Source organism: Marmota monax, unplaced genomic scaffold (assembly GCF_021218885.2).
Source record: "Marmota monax isolate L192 unplaced genomic scaffold, Marmota_monax_Labrador192_F-V1.1 WCK01_AAM20220418_F8-fsc00083, whole genome shotgun sequence".
NCBI classification, from domain to species: domain Eukaryota; kingdom Metazoa; phylum Chordata; class Mammalia; order Rodentia; family Sciuridae; genus Marmota; species Marmota monax.
The window spans coordinates 7,454,291-7,473,783 of NW_026692848.1; the positions used below are offsets into that span (position 1 = coordinate 7,454,291).

A 19,493-nucleotide genomic window follows, 5' to 3' on the forward strand; every position below is an offset into this window, starting at 1 on the left:
GAGGGACGGCAGGTCCCTGCAAACCCCCTCCCTTTACCACCAGGACTTTCATGGTCTAGCGAGAAGTGGGAATGGCTTGGAGAAGAGCTCCCGGGACATGATGCCCGAGCAGCAGTGACCTGGGTCATGACGTAAACCTTCACAAGACCCTGCGGCACCTGTCTCAGGAGAAATGTTGTAAATCACATGTACACACAAAAGGTAAAACCAACGTGTGATTTAGCGATGAGATGGAGAAGCTGAGCATGTCAGCACACACCTGTAATCCCAGCTACGAAGAGGCTGAGGCAGGGCGATCACAACTTCAAGCCTAGCCTGGACAACTTGGAGAGACCCTCTCTCAAAAATGAGAAGTAAAAAGGACTGAGAATATAGCTAAGTGGTAGAGGACCTGCCTGCATGTGTGAAGCTGGGTTTAACCTCCAGTTACCCCCCAACACATACACACACACACACACACAAAAAAAAAAAAAAAACCAAACATGGCCAGATCCACGATGATACCTAGTTAGTGACTAACAGGTGGACAGTATATATGAAGTGGATACACTGCACCAAGAGTTGACGCACATGTACGCAGAGTGGGAAAACACAAAATTTCATCTATTCATTAGCGTGCACAACCTGAAACTTATGAATTGTTTATTTCTGAAATCTTTCCTTTAATATTTTTCTGACAGCTGACCAAGGGTACCTGAAACCTCGGAGAAGCTGGAAAACAGGAGACACTATAGTAATTTTCTGTTTTATGTCAACATGTAGGTAAACTCTCAATAACTAATCAGTAAGTTGAGAGGAGACCAGTGAATTTATTCAGGAGGAACACTCCCACGGTAGGTAGGGTTGCATACAAAGATGCTTTATTGTAGAACTGTAAAATGACCGTAGTCCTTGTTTTGGTCAACAAGAGACTAAGTTCCACTAGAAAGAACGAGGACATCAGATCTGGATAAAGCTGAGAGAAGGCACACGGGAACCAAAGGACCAAGCAACGGGGAACACACGGAGGGAAACTTCAGCGCTGCTCAACAGGACACTGAAGTTAACACCCAAATGCAAACATGTTCTGAACAACAGAAGGCCAGACTGGCCACTAGCTCAGCAAGTTCTTCACTATCAAGGAGGAAAAAAGCGAGAACGCCCAATTAATAATTTATCTTTTATTGAAATTGCTGAATACTGTATTTTACAGTAAAGTTGATTGGGAAAAAAAAAGAAAAAAATCAATTTTAAAAAATACACTCATGTTGAAATCAAACAAGCCAGCCAAACTGGGCACAAACCAAGAAATTCTGTAGGGTGGTTTGCTTTTCAGTATATGAATACCACTGAGTCTATGTACAATTCTACAATGCGAGAAAAGTCATTCATTGAACACTTTGAGAAAGGAGTCCACAGCAGAGAAGGAACACTGGCCGCCCTTCCATCCTGCAGCCCTGGGTGCCCCGGCTTCGGCTCCAGGAGCCGGATCCAAGCACAGCGCGGGGCGAGATGCTGGCCCACAGTCTCACATGATTTCTGTAAGTCACACACTGTGCATATTAAGGCTTCTTACAGGTCGAATGGTTGATATAAGCACAGTAAAGGTGGTGTATTATGAGACTCTGAAGAGATGAGACCTACAGCCCAAACCTGGAGAGAAGTTCCTTCCTCTGATATCTCAACTCCACTCACAGGCACAGAAAGACAAAAGAACAAAGCCAATCTTTGGGTGGGCTGTGGAGCTCGCCAGCCAGCGGAAGCAATACTGATGAATGTGCTGCGGCCACTGGGGTTGAAGGTGTCCTGCAGAGAGCCACAGGCATAGAACAGGCGAACCCCCAAACCCAGGCACTCGGGGACCCTGTGCACCTTGTGTGCCCTCGAGAAACGGAAGCAGAAAGGAAGAGACAGAATGGCGCTTGCTCGCCAGCTCTGCGCACGCTGCCGGCCAGCTCGAGCCCCCAAGTCCGCCCGCACAGCCGCCCTCTCGCCGCGGACCCCACCCTGCCGGCAGGAAGAAACTGGAGCTATTTTCACTTTTTTGCAAACCTGAGTAATTGTCGAAGTCAATAAATAGGGGGAGAGAATTAAGATGCTAAGTAATGGTCAGATACCCTACAGGTCTGAAGCAGCAAGGGTCTCCCTCGACGCGGCCGCTGCTCCGGATGCCCGGCCCGGCACTGGCGCAGCGCTGAGCGGCGGAGCGTGGGAAGGACGAGGTACCGCCCGCCGGCCACTCGAGCAGGCCTGTCCCGAGGCCTGTAAACCAGCAGGAAGGAGTGGTGCAGCCTCCTTCACCCTCCCCCCGTCACAAAAACTCTTCCCTTTGGAGCAGTTTTTGTTAAAGGCAAACTATAGAAGCATCGAGTAGAAGTCTTATTTGGTTGGAGGTGCTTGGCTGTCCCACGGCTCCACGCGCTCCTGTAGGCACCACGGAGTTAGATGTGTAAAAGGTCCTCGTCACTGTCGTCGTGGAAGGACGCCAGCATGGCTGAGGTCCCCGTCTTCTGCTGTCCGGGCCTGGGCTTCCCTTTTCTGGCCTTCTCGCCTTGGACCAGCCCCACCCGATCGTCCTCCCTCTCCCGAAGGGCCCTCCGCTGTGCGTTCCTCACGGGCTGAGAGCTCTGGGCCCCGGCTCCTCTGCCTGAGTGAACTTTCACCTCTGGGATGGTCAGGACCTCATCCTCGCTGTCCTGGTCATCCCCGTGCAGGGAAGTGAGGGCCTCCGCTTTCACGGACTTGGTGGTGATGTGGCCGTTTTCCTGCCCCTCTCTGCCCAGCCTTGGGGCTGGCAGCTGGATCTCTTCCATCAGCCACTCCGTCTCGTTCTCGTCTGTCTCCTCCTCTTTGTTCACCTGCCAGGAAGCAAGAGCAGAGGGCACATGAGCCCCAGTAGACACCCTTCTCCCCTCTGCTGTTCTGCTTGCACGTCCTCCCCACATCAGGGGCCACCCTGCTGCAGGAGCCAGGGAGAGACTGAACACCTGCCCATCACTGTCCCTGTCCCCACCTGGGCCTCCAGGTCCCAGGCCCCAGCAGGGCTGGTGACAACTGCCCACTCACAGTAAGAGCAGGCCATGCCGGAGGGCTGCAGGAGCGTTAGAAGCACTGTGCAGACCCACCCCCCTCAACAGTGCTGGGCAGGAGGCCTCTTCCAGGAGACCCACGGATGGCAAGGGGCCGACAGTGGCAGGGGTGGGGACACGTAGTGTGTGGACAGCCATAGGGAGGACTCTGCCAGAGTCTGATTTTAGAGGCGATCTGGCAATGCAAAGCACAGGGGGAGCCGGACGTAGTACTACCCTAGGTGGGGCCTCTTCTGGGAGTCACCATTTCCACCACCACAGCGTCTTAAGAACAGCCCCAACACAGACAGCCCAAGCACCGAGCACTCCTAAGAAAACCAGCTGCCCCCCGGCGGGACAGACTTGAGGGGACAGCCAGCAACGGTGCTGGGTGAGGGCTGAGTGAAGGACAAGCCTCCTCCCCCACCCGTGTGGTCTTCTGGGCAGCACACGCCCTGGTGCTGACCATGGGCACTGACTGATGAGCGGGCAAGCAGGCCCCAGAGGCTCAGCTGACGAGTACCTTTGAGTATTTGTAGGACACATTTGAGCTTCTTCGACAGCAATTGCTTAGCTTGTTAATCACGGTTTCCCTGTTGAAAATGGAGACCATCATTGGTCCAGGGTAGAACAAGCCCCCTCCACACCCACCACAGCCCACCTGCCCAGCGTCTGCAGCTGCTGAGGACTGGGTCACAAGGGTACATGCCCAGCACGTATCACCCTCCAGGGCACGGCATTCTGAGTGACCACCAATGATGACAGCCAGCCTGAAAACGGATGCTGTTGGTGGTTCGTGGGAAGAACACAGGCTTGGGAAGGAGACAGAGCAGGGCTCAGATCCTGCTTCACCTCTCAGTGGTCACAGTTCTACAACGTGTCACTCACATCTGGTTTCTAATTTTTCATGTGTGACTACACCAGACCACTTTGCTGCGTCCCAGGGCTGCAGGATGAGAGGTAGATGCTGGGAGTACCCAGAGGCCGGCTCACACTGTCGCGCCTCGGAGCCCCGCTCCTGAACTTGAGACCCACCCCAACCACTTCTCCCTTTGTTGGGAGGGGACGGGCACATCAGGAGCTCAGTGTCCTGGCTCTGCATGGGCCGGGCCAGGAGCCAAGGTGTACGACACGGGTGAGCCATGCCCAAGGATGGCGCCACAGCGCTGGGCGACCACACGCCCATGTCGCGGTGCACAGACCTTTAGCACCACTGTGGAGCCTGCTCAGAGTTCCACGGAGCTCCGAACCAAGGACGTGGAGCGCTGTTGCAGTGGGACTCCCGAACCCTGACTCTGAACCGCCCCCGGCCCCCGCCGCCCCGTCAGGACGCGCTCCTCACCGCCTCTCCTTCTTGTGAAGCAGCAGGGCCAGCAGGCAGCCGATGAGCGCCACCAGGAGCAGACTGAGGACCGCCCCGACGGCCTGGCTCCGCTCCGAGAGCCCCTTGTGCCCCTGCCCGTCTGGTCCAGCACTCTCGCCGTCGAAGCCCACCCTGGAGGATGTCACAAGTTAGGAAGCCACAAAGTCACTCGATGGCGCAACCGCCACAGCAGCACTGAAGGGTTCCCAGGAAGGGGCCAGCCCTGGCTGGACAGACTCCAGCCAGTCTCCACCCGGCCAGTGAAAGCGGATCCAGTGGACACGAAAAACACCAACAAAAACTGGGCGGGGAGAACCTGGAAGAAGCTGGCCTGGGCACGGACGCCAGGCAGTGGCCTCTCAAGCCCCGCCCACCTGGAGGAGCACGGGTGAAGCACCCCAGGCCTTCCACCAACCCCACGCTTCGACATTCAGAACTGCAGGGACATCAGCGCACTTTCATGACATGAAGAGTTCAAGGGAGGGACACGAAGGAAGCAGCGTGGGGTGGGGGACGCCTGGCTAACTCCCCTTCTGCTCTGGGATGGCGGGGTTAGGCCTTGAGGCTGCTCATCTGCCGGCTTCCCGTCACTCAGGGTCACCACATGCAGACACAGAACGGCAGAACAGGGTCCTGGTCCTCCCCAGTGATGGAGGTACCTGGCCACTAGGGATGAGACACAGCCTCACGCATCACACACCGCTGGAACAGCTGCCCACAGTATGGCTGCTCCTTCAGAAACTGACTTAACCGTCACAAGTTTAGCTCCAAAACAACTGAGTCAGAGCAACTAAGCGATGGCTGAGCCACCAGGCTCAGAAGCTCAGCCTCCCCGAGCAGCCTCGTACAGCACCACAAAGGCAAGGAAGAGCAGGAGGGACTGGCATTCTGAGTGACTAGGCCCCTGGGCCTTACCCACTGGCCTCTGTGTGGATAGTGGTCTCAGTCCCAAAGGCCTCTCCCCTCAAAGCCGGAAGCAGACCCGCCAAACCAGTGCAGCCGCTCAGGAGCCCGGGACGGCCCAGCCCAGGTCCATCACCCAGGGTCCTCAGGCTGTGTCAAGGTCTTCCTCACGCTGGGCGGGGGGTCTGTTCCCAGCTGTACTTACTTCCTGGTTATCGGCTGCCTTGGTTCCCGACTTAGCTGGGTCAGGTGTTGAGTCTGTACAGAGTCCATATGTAGCCACTCAGGGACCTGCCCTGCCGTGGTTGATCTGTGACAGTTTGCTAAGTGGGGCTGAGCTGGAGAATGTGCCTCCCAGCGGCTGGGAACAGGGTTCTCTGTCTGCCTGCTCAACTCGTCTTTTCACCGTGTTACTTTTGGTGAACTTGACCCAGCAAACACCAGCAAAGGAGGCCTCATTCCAAGTGTGGTTCTGTGGGTTTCTGCTTTCCTGGCCCAGGTGGGCTGAGTTCAGCTCTCCTGTATCTGCAGGGAGCTGGCCCTTGCAAAACCAGCAGTCCTCCCTCTCCCGAGAGATCTTTCTCCACTATTTCACGGTGCCCGACCACTGGTCTAGCCTCCCTTCCTACTGTGCTTGGCCTGGCCTGTTTTCTTAGCCTTTGACCTCTGGTCTTTTCAGGCCTCCTGCACTCCCTGCAAATTCAGATGCTCTTAAGAACCCCCCCGCCCACCACCACGTGTCTTCTAAGAGAAGGTCAGCCTGTGGACATCACCACCATGACTGACACTGACAACCATTCCCACCACCTTAGGTCATTTCTACTTGTCTCTCATTTTCTGTTTTGCTCCTGTTTTTGTCTTCCTGCAGAGACTTTAGTTTCTTTATTGCATCTTTTCTTCTCTACTGTTTGAGGTTATGTCCTTATTTCTATTACTGTGTTGGTTATTTTTGAAGTACTGGCATACATACCAGGATAAAAAGTCTAAAACTGGTCCTCCCAACTAACAAGAAACTCTACTGCTTACATACAGCTTACTGATATTGTTGTCCAATATCATAATCCTTCTTAAATTGTTCTTTAATCCGGGCTGGGCTGGGGCTCAGCAGTAGAGCACTTGCTTAGCAAGGCCCTGGGTTCGATCCTCAGCACCACATAAAAATAAATAAAATAAAGGTATGTGTCCAACTGTAACCAGAAATTAAATATTTTTAAAAAAACTGTTCTTGAATTTAGTAAATGAGCTTCCCTACAGCTTCCAGTCTTCCTCACACCCACTGGTGTGGCACTTCCCAACCGTGGGCCTCTCTGTGGCTGCTGCACCTGTGCGGGGCAAGTGGTGGACCCCTCCATCTGCAGATGCAGGTTTTTAATTTTATGGAAGTTCTTTTTTTTTTATGTTGTAAAAGCATAAATACATCTGCACTGATTACTGCAAAACTGTGAACAGCCGTTTTGGGAAGGTAGGGGATAGTGAGAGAAAGCTGTGAGAAAGCCGATTCTACCTGGCCTTGCAGGAGGTCAACAAAGCCTAAACACACTCCTTAGGAACACGGAGGTGAGTGCACAGGAAACAGCTGAGAGAACTAAGGGCCCTCGGTTAGGACAACTGCTACCTGTCTTCCACATTTATATCTGATTTTAAAAGGTGCAACTATAATTCGGCTGGGGTTGTGGCTCAGTGGTAGAGTGCTTGCCTAGCATGTGTGAGGCACTGGGTTCGATTCTCAGCACCACATAAAATAAAGATATCGTATCCATCTATAGCTAAAAATATTTATTCTTTTAAAAAAAAGGTACAACTATACTTGGATAAAATGTGAGGGGAGACTGCGGGGGAGCCACGCAGACACTGCTCTGCCTGACCACCATGTGGCGGTCACAGCCACCACGCCCTGTCATCCATCCCAGCAGGAGCCAGGATAGCGGCCTCCAGCGGGCAGTGTGCCTGCTGTGGGTACTTCATGCTTTCCCTCCCCAGCGTTCACTGCGTTACCAACCTGCTAAGGGGCTTAAGCAACTCCACAGCCTCCCGTGGAAGCTCCTCTCTGGCTCTGACATGGATCCCTGAAGCCCTGTGGACTGTGCCCTCAGGGCGTGCCCCCATTTGCCAGTCACAGCAGGCCTGACTGAGGCTCGGGCCTGGGCTGGTCTCCTCCATGCAGAGGGTGGGGCAAAACAGTTTACCGCATCTCTGCCTCCACCAACAGTGCCGGAAGCTCATTTTTAAATTTTAACGTTTTTCTTGGTTCGCATTTTGCTTCTTTCACAAAGAACTTCTAGTTTTAACCCTTGTATTTTGCCATGACCTCACCCAAACACCACACATATTCACAAGCTAAAGTGTCATGAGTGAAACCTCAGCCCCAAGACCCCTCTGTGATGCTGCAGGCAAGAGTCCTTGTGTCCATGTGCCTGGGACAAATTAGGAAAAAGCCATCTTCTGCTGAGCTAGCCCCCAAGGGAAGTGAAAATGAAACGACAGGAGCTAAGAAGCGGGACCAGAAGTCCCCCGTCACCCCTGCCACTGCTGCCTGATGGCTGTGGCACCCTTCTTAGGTAATGACATGCTGAGGGTTCGTCTTCCTCCTGATCTCAAGGTCACAGGACAGAGGAAAGAAGGCTTATGGGATGGTGGCCGGGGAAGGCAGGAAGAGAGTGAACCAAGAAGAGACCATCCATTACAGGAGGTCCTCGGCACAGGTGCCAGAGCTGTGGGTCATGAGAAGGACGTGCAGAGGCGCCTCCCCCCTCCTGACCACTGAAGCAGGGTGCTGGCTGCAGGAGGTCTGTCCTCTTCCACTTTGTGTGCGTGTCTGAGTAGTCTGCACGGGGGAACACGCTCAGACTCACCCCTGAGCTGCACCTTGAGCAGAGAGGGGTATGCCTGCCGGGCACCCAGGACGCCACTTACCCCAAAGGACACACGGCAGAGGTGTACCAGGAGAAGAGGTACTGGCAGTCGGCGGTCTCGTGACTGAATTCTGGGATCCCATCCTTCACCAGAGGGTCGCAGTGGAAGAAGATGGTGGAAGAGACGGACTTCGTCTTATCCTTCCCACACTTGGAGGAAGAGGCAAACACCACATCCAGATCACCATCTGTCAAGGGGGAAAGGGCACTGTCACATCGGCCTCTCAGTAAGGGACTGAGTTGACACTTCACCGTCTGCGAAAAGCTGACACAGACTCATAATCACAGGTCAAGATATGTCATCAAATGTCCCACCCACAAGCACTCTGCCTTCAGAGCTTGAAAAACAAACAACAAAAAAGTTTCCTGCCGCCGATTCACAGAGTTCCTGTCCTAAACAATAAGCACGCACTAAAGACTTCACCTCCCCGTGAAGAGGTCTGGCCTCCAGCCTTGGCTAATGGCAGGGTCTGGAGTGGGACTGGTCAGGCCCCACCTGTCCACCTGGTGACTGAGACCAACCAATCAACCATGCCTATCCCCAGGAGCCCCACAGAGGTTCTGGATACCAGGGTGCCACGCATTAGTGTGGGGATCGCAGCAAAGGCCCAGGCCTCTGACCCCCGTGGAATGTATGCTGCCTGTGGGGTCTTCTCATGGTGGCTTGCCACCCTTGTGGTTCTGCTGAAACGCCGTGAGCACGAGGCCAATGTGCCCAGTGAGTGCTGTGAGCTCTTGTGTCAAATCACAAAATGGGAGGGCAGGTCTGGGAGCCCCTGAGCTTGCCAATGGCGTCAGCACAAGGGGAACCCTATGTGGCTGGTGGCCGTGTCCCCACGCAGGGTGGCTGAAGCAGGAACTGAACAGATGGTCCTGCCTGTCCAACCAGACAGGGACAGGGCTCCGCAGGCTCCCTTTCCTGCTGCGGTGAATGAGCAGATTTCACATGCATTTCTTCAAGAACCAGGAATCAACGCCACTTTCTGGTGCAGGAAAGGGGAACACCGAGGAGTCTGAAAGGGACTGTGTCAACACACAGCACGCGGCACACAGAACCCCGAGGGCTGGGATTCCAGAGCAGACCCTGTGGGGAGCGAGGGACTGCACTCCTCACCAGCACAGCACTCCCCCAGACCCACCAAGAGGCGGGAACCCTGGCTCGTGAAGGGCGGCTTCCTGAGGAGGAGGCATGGAGGTGGCTCTGGCAGAGGAGTAACAAAGGAGCTGCCCAGATCAAGCCACCAGGCTTCAGAAGGACACGGAGCTCATGGAGGACAGATGGCTGGAGCCATGAGCTGGGGGACCAGAGGCCTGCAGGATGGAGGTCCTGAGCCATATAGGAAGGGGGCACCTCAAAGGCTTGCAATGCAATCCCACAGCTGGCAACCAACATTAACCCAGCTCTTCCTACGCCGAGGATGTGGGACAGCAAGAGGCACACCCAGACAGTGTGACCTTCACATTTGACCCCAAATTACTGGAGGAGTCACTGAAGTGTAAGAAAGGAGAAGGAGGCGTTCACTCTACACTGTGGGATGATGAGGGAGGGACGGAGCTGGCTGAGCACCAGCCCACACAGCAGCATGTGCAACCCTCCCTATCCCCAGGGACCGCAGCTGCTGCGAGCAGACACACGGCATGGCTCCTGATGCCCGAGGCCTGTCACACTCTGTAACCAGTGCCAGTATCGCCCGGCCATCTAGGGCGCCCGGGTTATGCACTGCACCAGCGACATGCTTAGCACTGGGGCACTGGACAGGTGCTTCCTCTAGGACTGACCTGGCAGGCGGCCTCCCCCTGGCAGGGCTCTCTCAGCCTTACCCCAGAGCAGGCCGGGCTTTCCAACATACTTTGAAAGTTAAGACATCCAGATGGTTCAAAAGTCAAATAGAAAAGGTATAGAGCAAAGCATGAATTGTTTAAACAAAATCACACACACTGCCCTCCAGAACACTCTCTCATGATCAACCAGGACAAGGCCTCTCCTCACACTCATTCTCACGCTCAGGCTGGCGGCACCTCCCGCTGTTCCCTGGGATGCTTCTGGTGCTGTGTGTGGCCTCCCGCTCCCCTCTAATGTCCTCATATTACTTAAGAAGGCAGTGCCAGGCCTACAACCAAGTCAAAGACGATGCTGCTGCCTCTGGCCGCCCCTCCGGCTGCCCTGGTTCCCACTGTGTTAGCTGAGCTGAGCTTCACCCACACAGGATGCCCAGGTCCTGCGGGGACCCTGGGATCTGTTTTGAAAAACGCAGCACCCAACCAGGTTTCTATCTTAACCCTGATCTGAGACTCCCACTGGAGGCGGTTTCGGGATGAACGTTTGGGCCCTCCCGGGGCGTCGGCATGGAGCCCAACAGGAGCGCAGCGGTACCTTGCACGTAGTACTTAGTTCTGTCGGAGGTGCCCACTTTCCTACTGAAGTGCTCGTCATTGGGCTTGACCTGGCAGATGTTGGCTCCGGAGCACGCGGGGTTAGTGGAGCCGGTGATGGAAGAGAGCTGGATCTCATACAGGTAGTTGTCCCCGTTGGTTCTCATGTCCCCAGAGGCACTGAACAACCTGCGAAGACACACAGTGACTCAGAAATCCCTCAGGGAGGACACTTAAACATGACCACACGACCCCCAGTCCCCAGAGGAGCTGCAGGGTCCAGGATGCCTCCTGTCTCCTTGTTCCAAACCAGGGCAGCAATTCCGTGACCCCGCAGCGACTAGGGCACCAACTTCCATCTGCCATCTAACTGTCCTGCCCCGCTGGGTCCACACTCTGGCAGGAGCCACTTCTCCAGTGCCACCTCCAGTGCCACACACACTTCACGTTGCCCTGTGCAGCCGGTGGGCATGGCTGGTCACCAGGGCCACTGCACCCCACGGCAGCCCAGGGACACTGCTGAACAGACCTCCATCCCCACATACTGGTAAGCCCAGACGACTCCTGCTCAGCCATGCTTCCAGACAGCTTTGGCTTCCACCCCAGGCTTCCCAGGAAGTGAGGAAGGAGGGGGACCTTATTTTTACACTCATGAGAATTCACCATCTTTGGCGCTAAACCTTAATAGTTGAGTAATGCTTCCCTTTGGTTTAAGCAAAATATGATGACCACTTCAGCAACCGTAACTCAGACACACAGACCTATTTATCTTACAGGGCTCCCGTTCGGTAGGGAACTGCTGGCTTACGCTTGAGTACATTTTAATGCTCAGAAGGGAAAGGTTTCACTTACTTAAAATAAATATCCCCAAGGCTGAAGCTCTTGCCATTCACAGGGTTGGTGAGGGTCCCGTTCACCATCTGCACCTCCTGCGGCCTCACAGCGCAGGCAGCCCGCGAGTCCCAGCGGAAGTAGTAGGTGCAGCTATCGATATCAAACCTAAAGGGAGAAAACCAACGCCGGTCACCCTCTGGCCAGACACGCAAACAACTACCAGAAACCTGCTGAGGCCCTGAAGGAGCCCTGGACCCAGAGGCTCCCTGACTGCAGCTGGGCCTCCCAGGACACCTGCTGGCCCCACACTGAGCAATCCTGGGGTCAGAACGGGGCCAGGAAGGTTGTTGATTCACCTTTTCCCAGCACCATAATAAGGAGGACGACTGCATAGCATATCAGTGATGTGAAACTCAGGTACGCATTCCATACAAATGCTTTAAAATTTAGACCCTGTTCAACATTTAAAATCTGCTCCTAGACTTTAGAATTTCTAATTCACAAACTTCTCAGATTTACATATTGAAAAGTCCTTTGATGCTGGGTACCGAGGTGCATGTCTGTATCCCAGGTATTCACGAGGCTGAGGCAGGAGGATCACAAGTTCAAGACGGACCTTAGTACTTAGCGAGACCCTCAGCAACTTAGCAAGACCCTGTCTCAAAATAAAAAATAAAAGGACTGGGGATGTAGCTCAGTTAAGAGCCCTGGGGGCAGTCCCCTCTACCAAAAAGGAGAAGTCCTTCTACAATTTCTGGGACTCCCCTTTCCCAAGCCCAGATTCCAGAAGTTGCAGGCTTCTTCCCAGACAGCAGCTCACTTGCTCCCCCTGTTGGCCAAACTCCTGGCACCACACACTGCTTCCTGGAGAATTCCAAGACAGTCTAAGAACACCCCAGGTGCTTGCTGGTCCCACTGCTTGAGCAGCTGAGTGGTACCATCAAGGCCCTTGGTTCTACTTTGACATTTAAAGACAGTGGCCAGTTACACACTGCTCAGCTGGCTCACAGAGCAATAAACCCAGAGCAGGAGCATATTTTCTAAGGACAGTGAGACCAGGGAAATCGCACTGGTTGGTAACTGTGTGTCAGCATTCCACCTGGGACTCCCTCCCATGGAGGGCAGCCCTGGTCCCTTGGCCCCTAGTCTCAAGAGCCAGCCCCTCCCCACACTGACAACCCGAATCCTCTGGCCCGAGGGCGTACGCCAAACCCCCACATGGAAACCAGAGAGCACTCTGCAGAGCCCGCCGAGCCCCCTCTCCTCACCTCTTGAATGCAGGCCTGCCCACTGTCTTTGCACAGGTCAGCTCTATCACAGAGGACGCAGTCTTATTTTCACCACAGCGATAGCCTTTTGTGTAAGTGACAACAACTTTGTCATCTGAAACAGGAAAATGACATTAGTTGAGTGCACTGGAAAAGCCTCAATGTCAGAGATCACACCTACTTTCGGGGCAAGAACAAAACACGTGTGCAGCTCCACGGAGGGTTATCCACCTGCTGTCAGCACTGTCATGCAGGGCGGCCGCCTGGCCTGCACCACCATCACCACGGCCACAGGCCTGGCCTCCAACTCACGTCCTTCACTCACAGGCTCCATGTGTTGGAATGCTGACCTCAGAATGGAAACACTCTCCCAACCCATGTGATTCAGGAATCTGGGTGCAGGGCAAGCGCTCCACCATGGGAATCCCATGCAAGACCTTAGGTAACGGCAGTGACCATTGCTACCCACACAAGTTCAGTGCCACTCTAGAGCCTTCCTGCCTGGCCCCTCATCTGAGCCTCTTCACAACAACAGAGCAAGGGTCAGAGGGAGAAACCAAACCCAGAGAGCAACTCTGGGTTTTGTGGATTAAGTCAAGCTCTACCTTTGAACGTGGCATTAGAGGGAAAATTAATCAATAAGCCTTGTAACTTCCAGAATCAAAGAGAAAAATGGGCATATACTCTTAAGTGGCAAAGATCCTGGGTGGCGTAGCAACCAAGTGCCAACCCACGTGCTGTGGCCAGGTCACTGCAGCAGTACCACTGCTGTTGTCCTGCAAGCAGCCAGAGCCTGGCCTGGCTCAGCAGACACACGCCACCACAGGGCAGGAGTACGTCTTACGGAGGGCCGTGTCTGAGAGCCACAGACCCCACACGCACAGGAGCACACGGGCGAAATGACCTGGCCCCCAAAAGGCAGAGGCCAAGGCAGCAGGGACGAATTGCGGATGGGAGGTGAGATGGCTCAGTTCTCAGCCATGCACCAAATTCAGAGGTGCTCCAGTTCAGTTTGTTTTAAATATTGGGTTTCTGAATAAAAAATTTTGGTAGAAAATTTCCACTGCTCTAAGGAAAAACTCAGGAGTCCCAGGAAATGGGCGTTCTCTATTTCCGGTGAGCGAAACGATGTGAAGACAGAGTTGAGAGAGAAACAGAACAAGCACAGGCTTGAGTCACACAGTACAGATGCCGCACGCTACCCGGTGACACACGCAACCTTCACCCAGGTCTTCCCTGTGACCTGGTTTATGCTCCACCCCACACAGTGGAGAACTGCTATGTGGACGTGACCCCAAAGCTCGTGTGTTGGAAGCTTAGCCCCAGTGTGGCAGTGCCAAGAGGCGGAGCGTTCAACAGGCGATGAGGCCGTTGTCATGGGAGAGGGGTCCCGAGGAAGGAGGAGCTCGGACCCTACCCCTTCCTCCCACCTCTTCTGCCTTTTTCCCTCGGGATGGTGTCGCAGGAAGGCCCCCCCCAGATACCAGCTCCCTGACCTTGGATTTCCAGTTATCAGAACTGTGAAAAACAAATCCCTGCTTATTAAAAATCACCTCAATCCAGGTGTTCTGTGATAGCAGCACAAATGGCCTGGCAGAACACTGGTCCTGAGAGCGGGGTGCTGCCGTCATGCACCTGGGCCGCGTGACCCGGGGAGGCTGGGAGAATGTGCAGGAGCAGGCTGGGAAACCCCTGGGCGACTGGGAGGCAGGGGGCAGGACAGCACAGCCCCCGGCCCCAGGGACTGAGGGACAGGGGCCGGGCACCAAGGGGTGCGGCAGCAGGAAGCCACCCTTGGGGCAAGGCCATCCTTGTCACAGGGCCACAAACCACTCGAGCACTGCCGAGTCCTAGGGCTTTAAGGAAGGCAGGGCTTGAGAGCAGCGAGCCAGAGCGCCTGGCACAGAGCACTGCGGTGCCACGGGCCGCCCAGCTGTCCCAGTCAAGGAGAGGCGGGAAACGACGTGCAGCAGAGTTGAGAGAGAAACAGAAAGAAAACCTTTGAAAACTGCCACCCTGGCCAGCTAGAGAACGAAAGGCAGGTTCCAGAGAGTACACCAAGGCCGGCCACGTGTCCCTGCTGGGCAGATTCCCCTGGATGGGAGGAAGCGGTGCCCTGTGCACCAAGGCGAAAGGACACCCAAAGGCATTTCAGAGACTTCAAGACAAAAGGAGACCTTGAGGGCAAGTCCCCAGAGGCGCCCTCAGGAGCTCAGCCTTCACCGGGCCTCAGTGACCTCCACCTAGACACCAAAGGCTGAGCCAGACAGCTTGGGGGCCCAGGCAGACACCCAACACAGGAGCACCGCATGGGGCCCCAGCAGGACAAGGCCTAGTGGAACTGTGTGAACCGAGCAGCCTCGAGGCCACAGGAGTGCAGAGCCACCGACACCCAACACAGGCCTGGAAGAGCGAGGCTGCAACCAGCCAGCAAGGCTGAGGGGTGGGGCTGCCCCTGGACCTGGCAGCCACTTGGTCCCAGGGTGCCCAGGAGTGGGCACAGGGAGGGAAGATCAAGCTGGAGCCTTAAGATGTAACGTTCTCTGCCCTGTTGGGGCCTGCTACCCCTTTGGTAATAGAAGGGCTATGCTCTGCCCACCTCTGCGTTAGATTCTGTAAACACACAACGTGCTGTGTTCCACAGGCTTCCAGCCAGAGGGTCGTTTGCCTCAGGATGGACTGTGTCCGGAGCTCGGCCACGTACAATTTAGATGAAAATGGACTCTGAACTTCTAGATTGGTGACAGAACAAACTTTTGAGGTTACTGGGTATGAGGATGGCCTTAGGCCTGAACCCAAGAAACTCCATTTTAAAACTCCAGTTTGAAACCTGCAGCCTCACCAGGCACACCTAACAGAGCCCTCCAGTGTGGCCCTGAGGCACAAACCAGTCACTTCCCCACCCTGACAAACTCAGAGTGAAGCCTCTGGCAGGCTGCCCTCGCCCAATAAGAGGGAAAGGCCAAAAGATCAGGTGAAGACCACCAGACCGGATGTTCTAACCCCGGGGGAAATGATGTCACTGGAGATCTGGTGGCAGCTGGTAAGGACTGAAGGGGGGGGGGCGTTAAAAGCCCCCAAATTTGGTATAAATAATGAGCAAATGAACAGACATTCAGCCAGCGGATACTGATGCCCTCATGCTGAGGGCCTGACGAGGACCTGGACTGACATCCCAACACTTGTCATCGTTTGCTGATCCTCTGCATCTTCCTCATCGCTCTCAAAACTCTACAGCCACATCTTGTCCCTGGTGAGTCTCCCTACAACCCTCTCCTCAGCTGACCCTCTCCTCAGCCGGCCGTCAGCTCCACCCCAGGAGAAGCCTGCCATGGTCTGAGTGAGTGCACACCCGCTGGACTTCAAGCCTAAGCCTCGAGACTTTTGATCTGACATTTGAACTCAGCACACAGAAGGAATGTCTGTCATGAGCCTGGCATGATTAAGTATGTTTGCAGTGCTCAGAATTAATTAATCCAGAACTGTTTGCTGTGAATTCATTAATCTGGAATTGTTTCTGTGAATTGATTATGTGTACTGCAGTGCCTAGCATTAAGGATTATCATTTTCTTGATTAAGAACCTATAGAGTTAAGTTGTATTAAGTGATGTGAGTGAATAAAGCATTCACGTGGACATTCTTTGTTTCTCCCACTGGCCTGCATAAGTCACACCTTTGCCCATTGCAACACTGGGTTGGAACAAACGTACTTCACGTGAGGGGACATGAAGCTGGGGGCAGAACGCCATGGTCTGAATGTGTTCCCCAAAGTCTGTGTTGGAAACTCTGGCTCACAGCCCCTTCTTGAGCAGTGCGGCAACAGCGGCAATAGAACCCAACTCTCCACAGGGAGGGTGATTTCGGGGGGTTTGGCTTCTCCCTCGGCTGCAACCTGCAGAGCCTCGGTTTGATTTTTACCAAAGGTTACAGTTATTTCCTCAGAATTCTCTTTCTCCATTTCCACATCTCAAGCTCACTTAGTCATCCTGTAGCTTAATCAGCACGAGCCCCAGAATCCCACTGGAGCCTCACAGGCACAGGCCGTGCCTCTAGCAAACCTCCTTCCATCAGGGAAGAACAACCAACTGAGCAACCAACTGCACAATGAACCCTCTGTCGCAGCCATTAAAACCATCTATTTTCCAAATCATCAAGAAAATGTACCCTGAACTATCTCCACTAAGTCCTCATGCCACTATCTGCCCTCCGAAACAGAACCATTTGTGGAACACAACCTTGAGAGGAACTGGACACTCAGTCTGGACCTGCAGTCTCAGGGAATACAAACTGGCACAGACCTCCACGTTCCAGTAACTGCCAAAATTTCAGAGACGGGAATCACAACAGGATGCTCCCGCCACGGTCCTGCACCCTCCCACCTCAGGATAGCTCCGTCTTCCAGTCTAGGCCCTGGAACCAAGCAAGACGGGGACTCGGAGCCTCACCTATGACATCCAGCCTTTGCGTGTGGACGAGTCCCAAGACCTGCACTTGACCAGACGCACTCTTCTTGCAGACGCTGGCTCTTTCTGAGCAGTCCAGTGGCCCCTTGTATATTCTCTGGCACAGATTTATGAAGTACCTACAGCAAGACAAAGGAGGGGTGAGCAGGGAGGTCTCCACCCTGGCTCCACCTCCTTGCTGGAGGCAGATCGGACACAGCTCTTCCAGGCCCACGAGCCACAGAGCGAGGAACGCTGAGGAAGGGAGTGGCCCACGCCACACCTGCTGCAGACCAACACGGGGCATAGCGAGGAGCCTGCGGGGCACGGGCAGTGCTCCAATCCTGGCAAGTCGCACACCATCCTTCATGCTACTTCCTCCTCCAGCTCACGGCCCGCCCTGCGGTGAGGCCCTGGAGAGCAGAGGGCAGCCCCACAGGGCACGGTCAGGACAATGAACCAAGCCGGCAGAGGCAAAGCCTAGGGAGCTCTTGCCAGAGAACTGAGAAAGTCCACCCCCTGCCCACACTCAGCAGCAGGTGGCCCGTCCAGCAAGGGGCAAGCTGACCTGTTCAGCCTGCCCAGCTTCTGGGTCTGAGGGGTCATCTCTGCTCACCCACCTACGCTCCTCTGACTGCACAGCCACTTGGTAGGCACAGGTGACATTCTGGGCTGCCTCCAGGAGCACAACCACAGTGACAGGCACCATCAGCACCACACGTACGTGACTTTGAACCACGATGAGCCAGCAACCATGGGGGGACCCTAAGCTCCCACCTGTGTGCGGAGGGTACTCACGAGGTTCCTTCGTGGACAAAGAACCAGGACCCAGTGAGGGAGGAGAGCAGCCGTAGGTCATAGGTCTTGTGCTTCTGAACGAACTTGCACTCCATCTTCCGGGGCGGGCACACGACCTTCGTCTTCCACTCAAATGTCACCTCACACCCACGGACTTCACTGAAGACCTGCGGCCTCCCGATATCCTCGTCTTCGTCACACTTAAATATGATCGCAGACGTCCGGTGGCTGTTGGCTAGGGAGCAGTAGGCGTGTCCCGACTCTCCCGTCTGGCTGTCCCCGGGCGCCTACCCCACCCTCGCCAGGCTCCTCCCAACTCTCCTGTCACGGGGCTGTCCCCCAGGTGCAGCCCCTCCCTCACCAGGCTCCTCCTGACTCTCCTGTCACCAGGCGGTCCTTCACCCACAGCTCACCCTCGCCCAGCTCCTCCCAACTCCTGTCACCGGGGGGTCCCCTAGGTGTAGCTAAGGCACTCCTTGTCTGTTTCTCTCATGTAGATCCCAGTCCGGGCAGACCTGGCCCCGCAGGCCCCACGGCACTAACCCAGGTCCTCACTGAGCTTCAGCACCTGATTCTACAGCGATGAGCACAAAATATCTGCCACTCCTAAAAGTTCAGTGTCATCAGGGACCAGGAGTAACTGGTGTTCCGTCAAAACCAGCAGCAGTTCACAGTTGTCCCTCGTGAACTTACACCTCAGCTCCTAATGTGTCATGATCATTTACCAGAACGACAGATCCTCACACAGTGACCTCCTCTCGCTCTTCCCGACACTCCCATCATAAGAGGGGGCACCAGGCTTCACAGGAGCAAGGGCGCTAAATACGGCCCCGAGGCCCCGGCCCCTCCCAGCCACTGAACCCCGTGTGTGCCACACAGACAAAAGGCCACCATGAGCCCCTTGCTTCTTCTGAATTCGCCAGCCACCCTGACCCGTGACAGGCAGTGATTCTGCTGGGCATGACTCTCAACCTCCAGGGCTGAGCACCGCAGTGGACACGAGTCCCCAGGCCAGGGAGGGGCCCAGCTCATCTCAACCAGAGCAACTACAGCGTTTCCTGTGGGCAACAGTCCCAAGAAGGGAAAGAGACGTATGACAGGACGATGCCCCGGCCACCCGCACATCCACCAAGCTCTGGGCTGAACAGAGCGCGACAGGACCAAGGCCGCGCCGCCACTCACTCTGCCTGCAGAAGCCCCACTCGTGGTCCCGGTCGTAGTCGGCGGTGGTGCTGCACCAAAGCCTCGCCCGACCCTCCAGGACACACTCCTCGTAGCTCTTCCCGTTGAACATGAAGGGGAAGACGCAGGGGTCGCCCGCCTCCGTTTCTGGAATGAAGAAGAACATCCCAAAGACCCAGGCTCAGTGACGGCAGCCACCCAAGGCCACCCCCGGAAGAAGACCTAAGGGAGCCTCCGCCTGAGCCACCCAGGACAACTGGGATGCGCCTGCCGAAACCCGAAGGGCACCTGACGGGACGAGCGCATCGTGGCAGGAGCCCTCACGCCCGAGGAAGCCACGTGACCCGTCCGGTTCAAGCCCAAGCTTCTAG

At 55.2% G+C, this 19,493-nt stretch overlaps 1 protein-coding gene across 1 annotated transcript in view; it reads right to left on the bottom strand.

Annotated features, from left to right (window-relative positions):
• Positions 1 to 1,145: 1,145 nt before the first annotated feature.
• The window catches only part of Igf2r (insulin like growth factor 2 receptor), a 95,908-nt gene continuing 77,560 nt past the window's right edge, over positions 1,146 to 19,493 (bottom strand). The window contains exons 39-48 of the mRNA XM_046449269.1: positions 19,123 to 19,269; positions 17,941 to 18,175; positions 17,146 to 17,282; positions 12,701 to 12,815; positions 11,451 to 11,597; positions 10,600 to 10,787; positions 8,227 to 8,413; positions 4,390 to 4,542; positions 3,571 to 3,640; positions 1,146 to 2,837 (exon numbers count right to left, since the gene is read on the bottom strand). Of these exons, the coding sequence (XP_046305225.1) occupies positions 2,421 to 2,837; positions 3,571 to 3,640; positions 4,390 to 4,542; positions 8,227 to 8,413; positions 10,600 to 10,787; positions 11,451 to 11,597; positions 12,701 to 12,815; positions 17,146 to 17,282; positions 17,941 to 18,175; positions 19,123 to 19,269 (1,796 nt within the window). The 3' untranslated portion in view covers positions 1,146 to 2,420. The remainder of the gene's footprint in view (positions 2,838 to 3,570; positions 3,641 to 4,389; positions 4,543 to 8,226; positions 8,414 to 10,599; positions 10,788 to 11,450; positions 11,598 to 12,700; positions 12,816 to 17,145; positions 17,283 to 17,940; positions 18,176 to 19,122; positions 19,270 to 19,493) is intronic.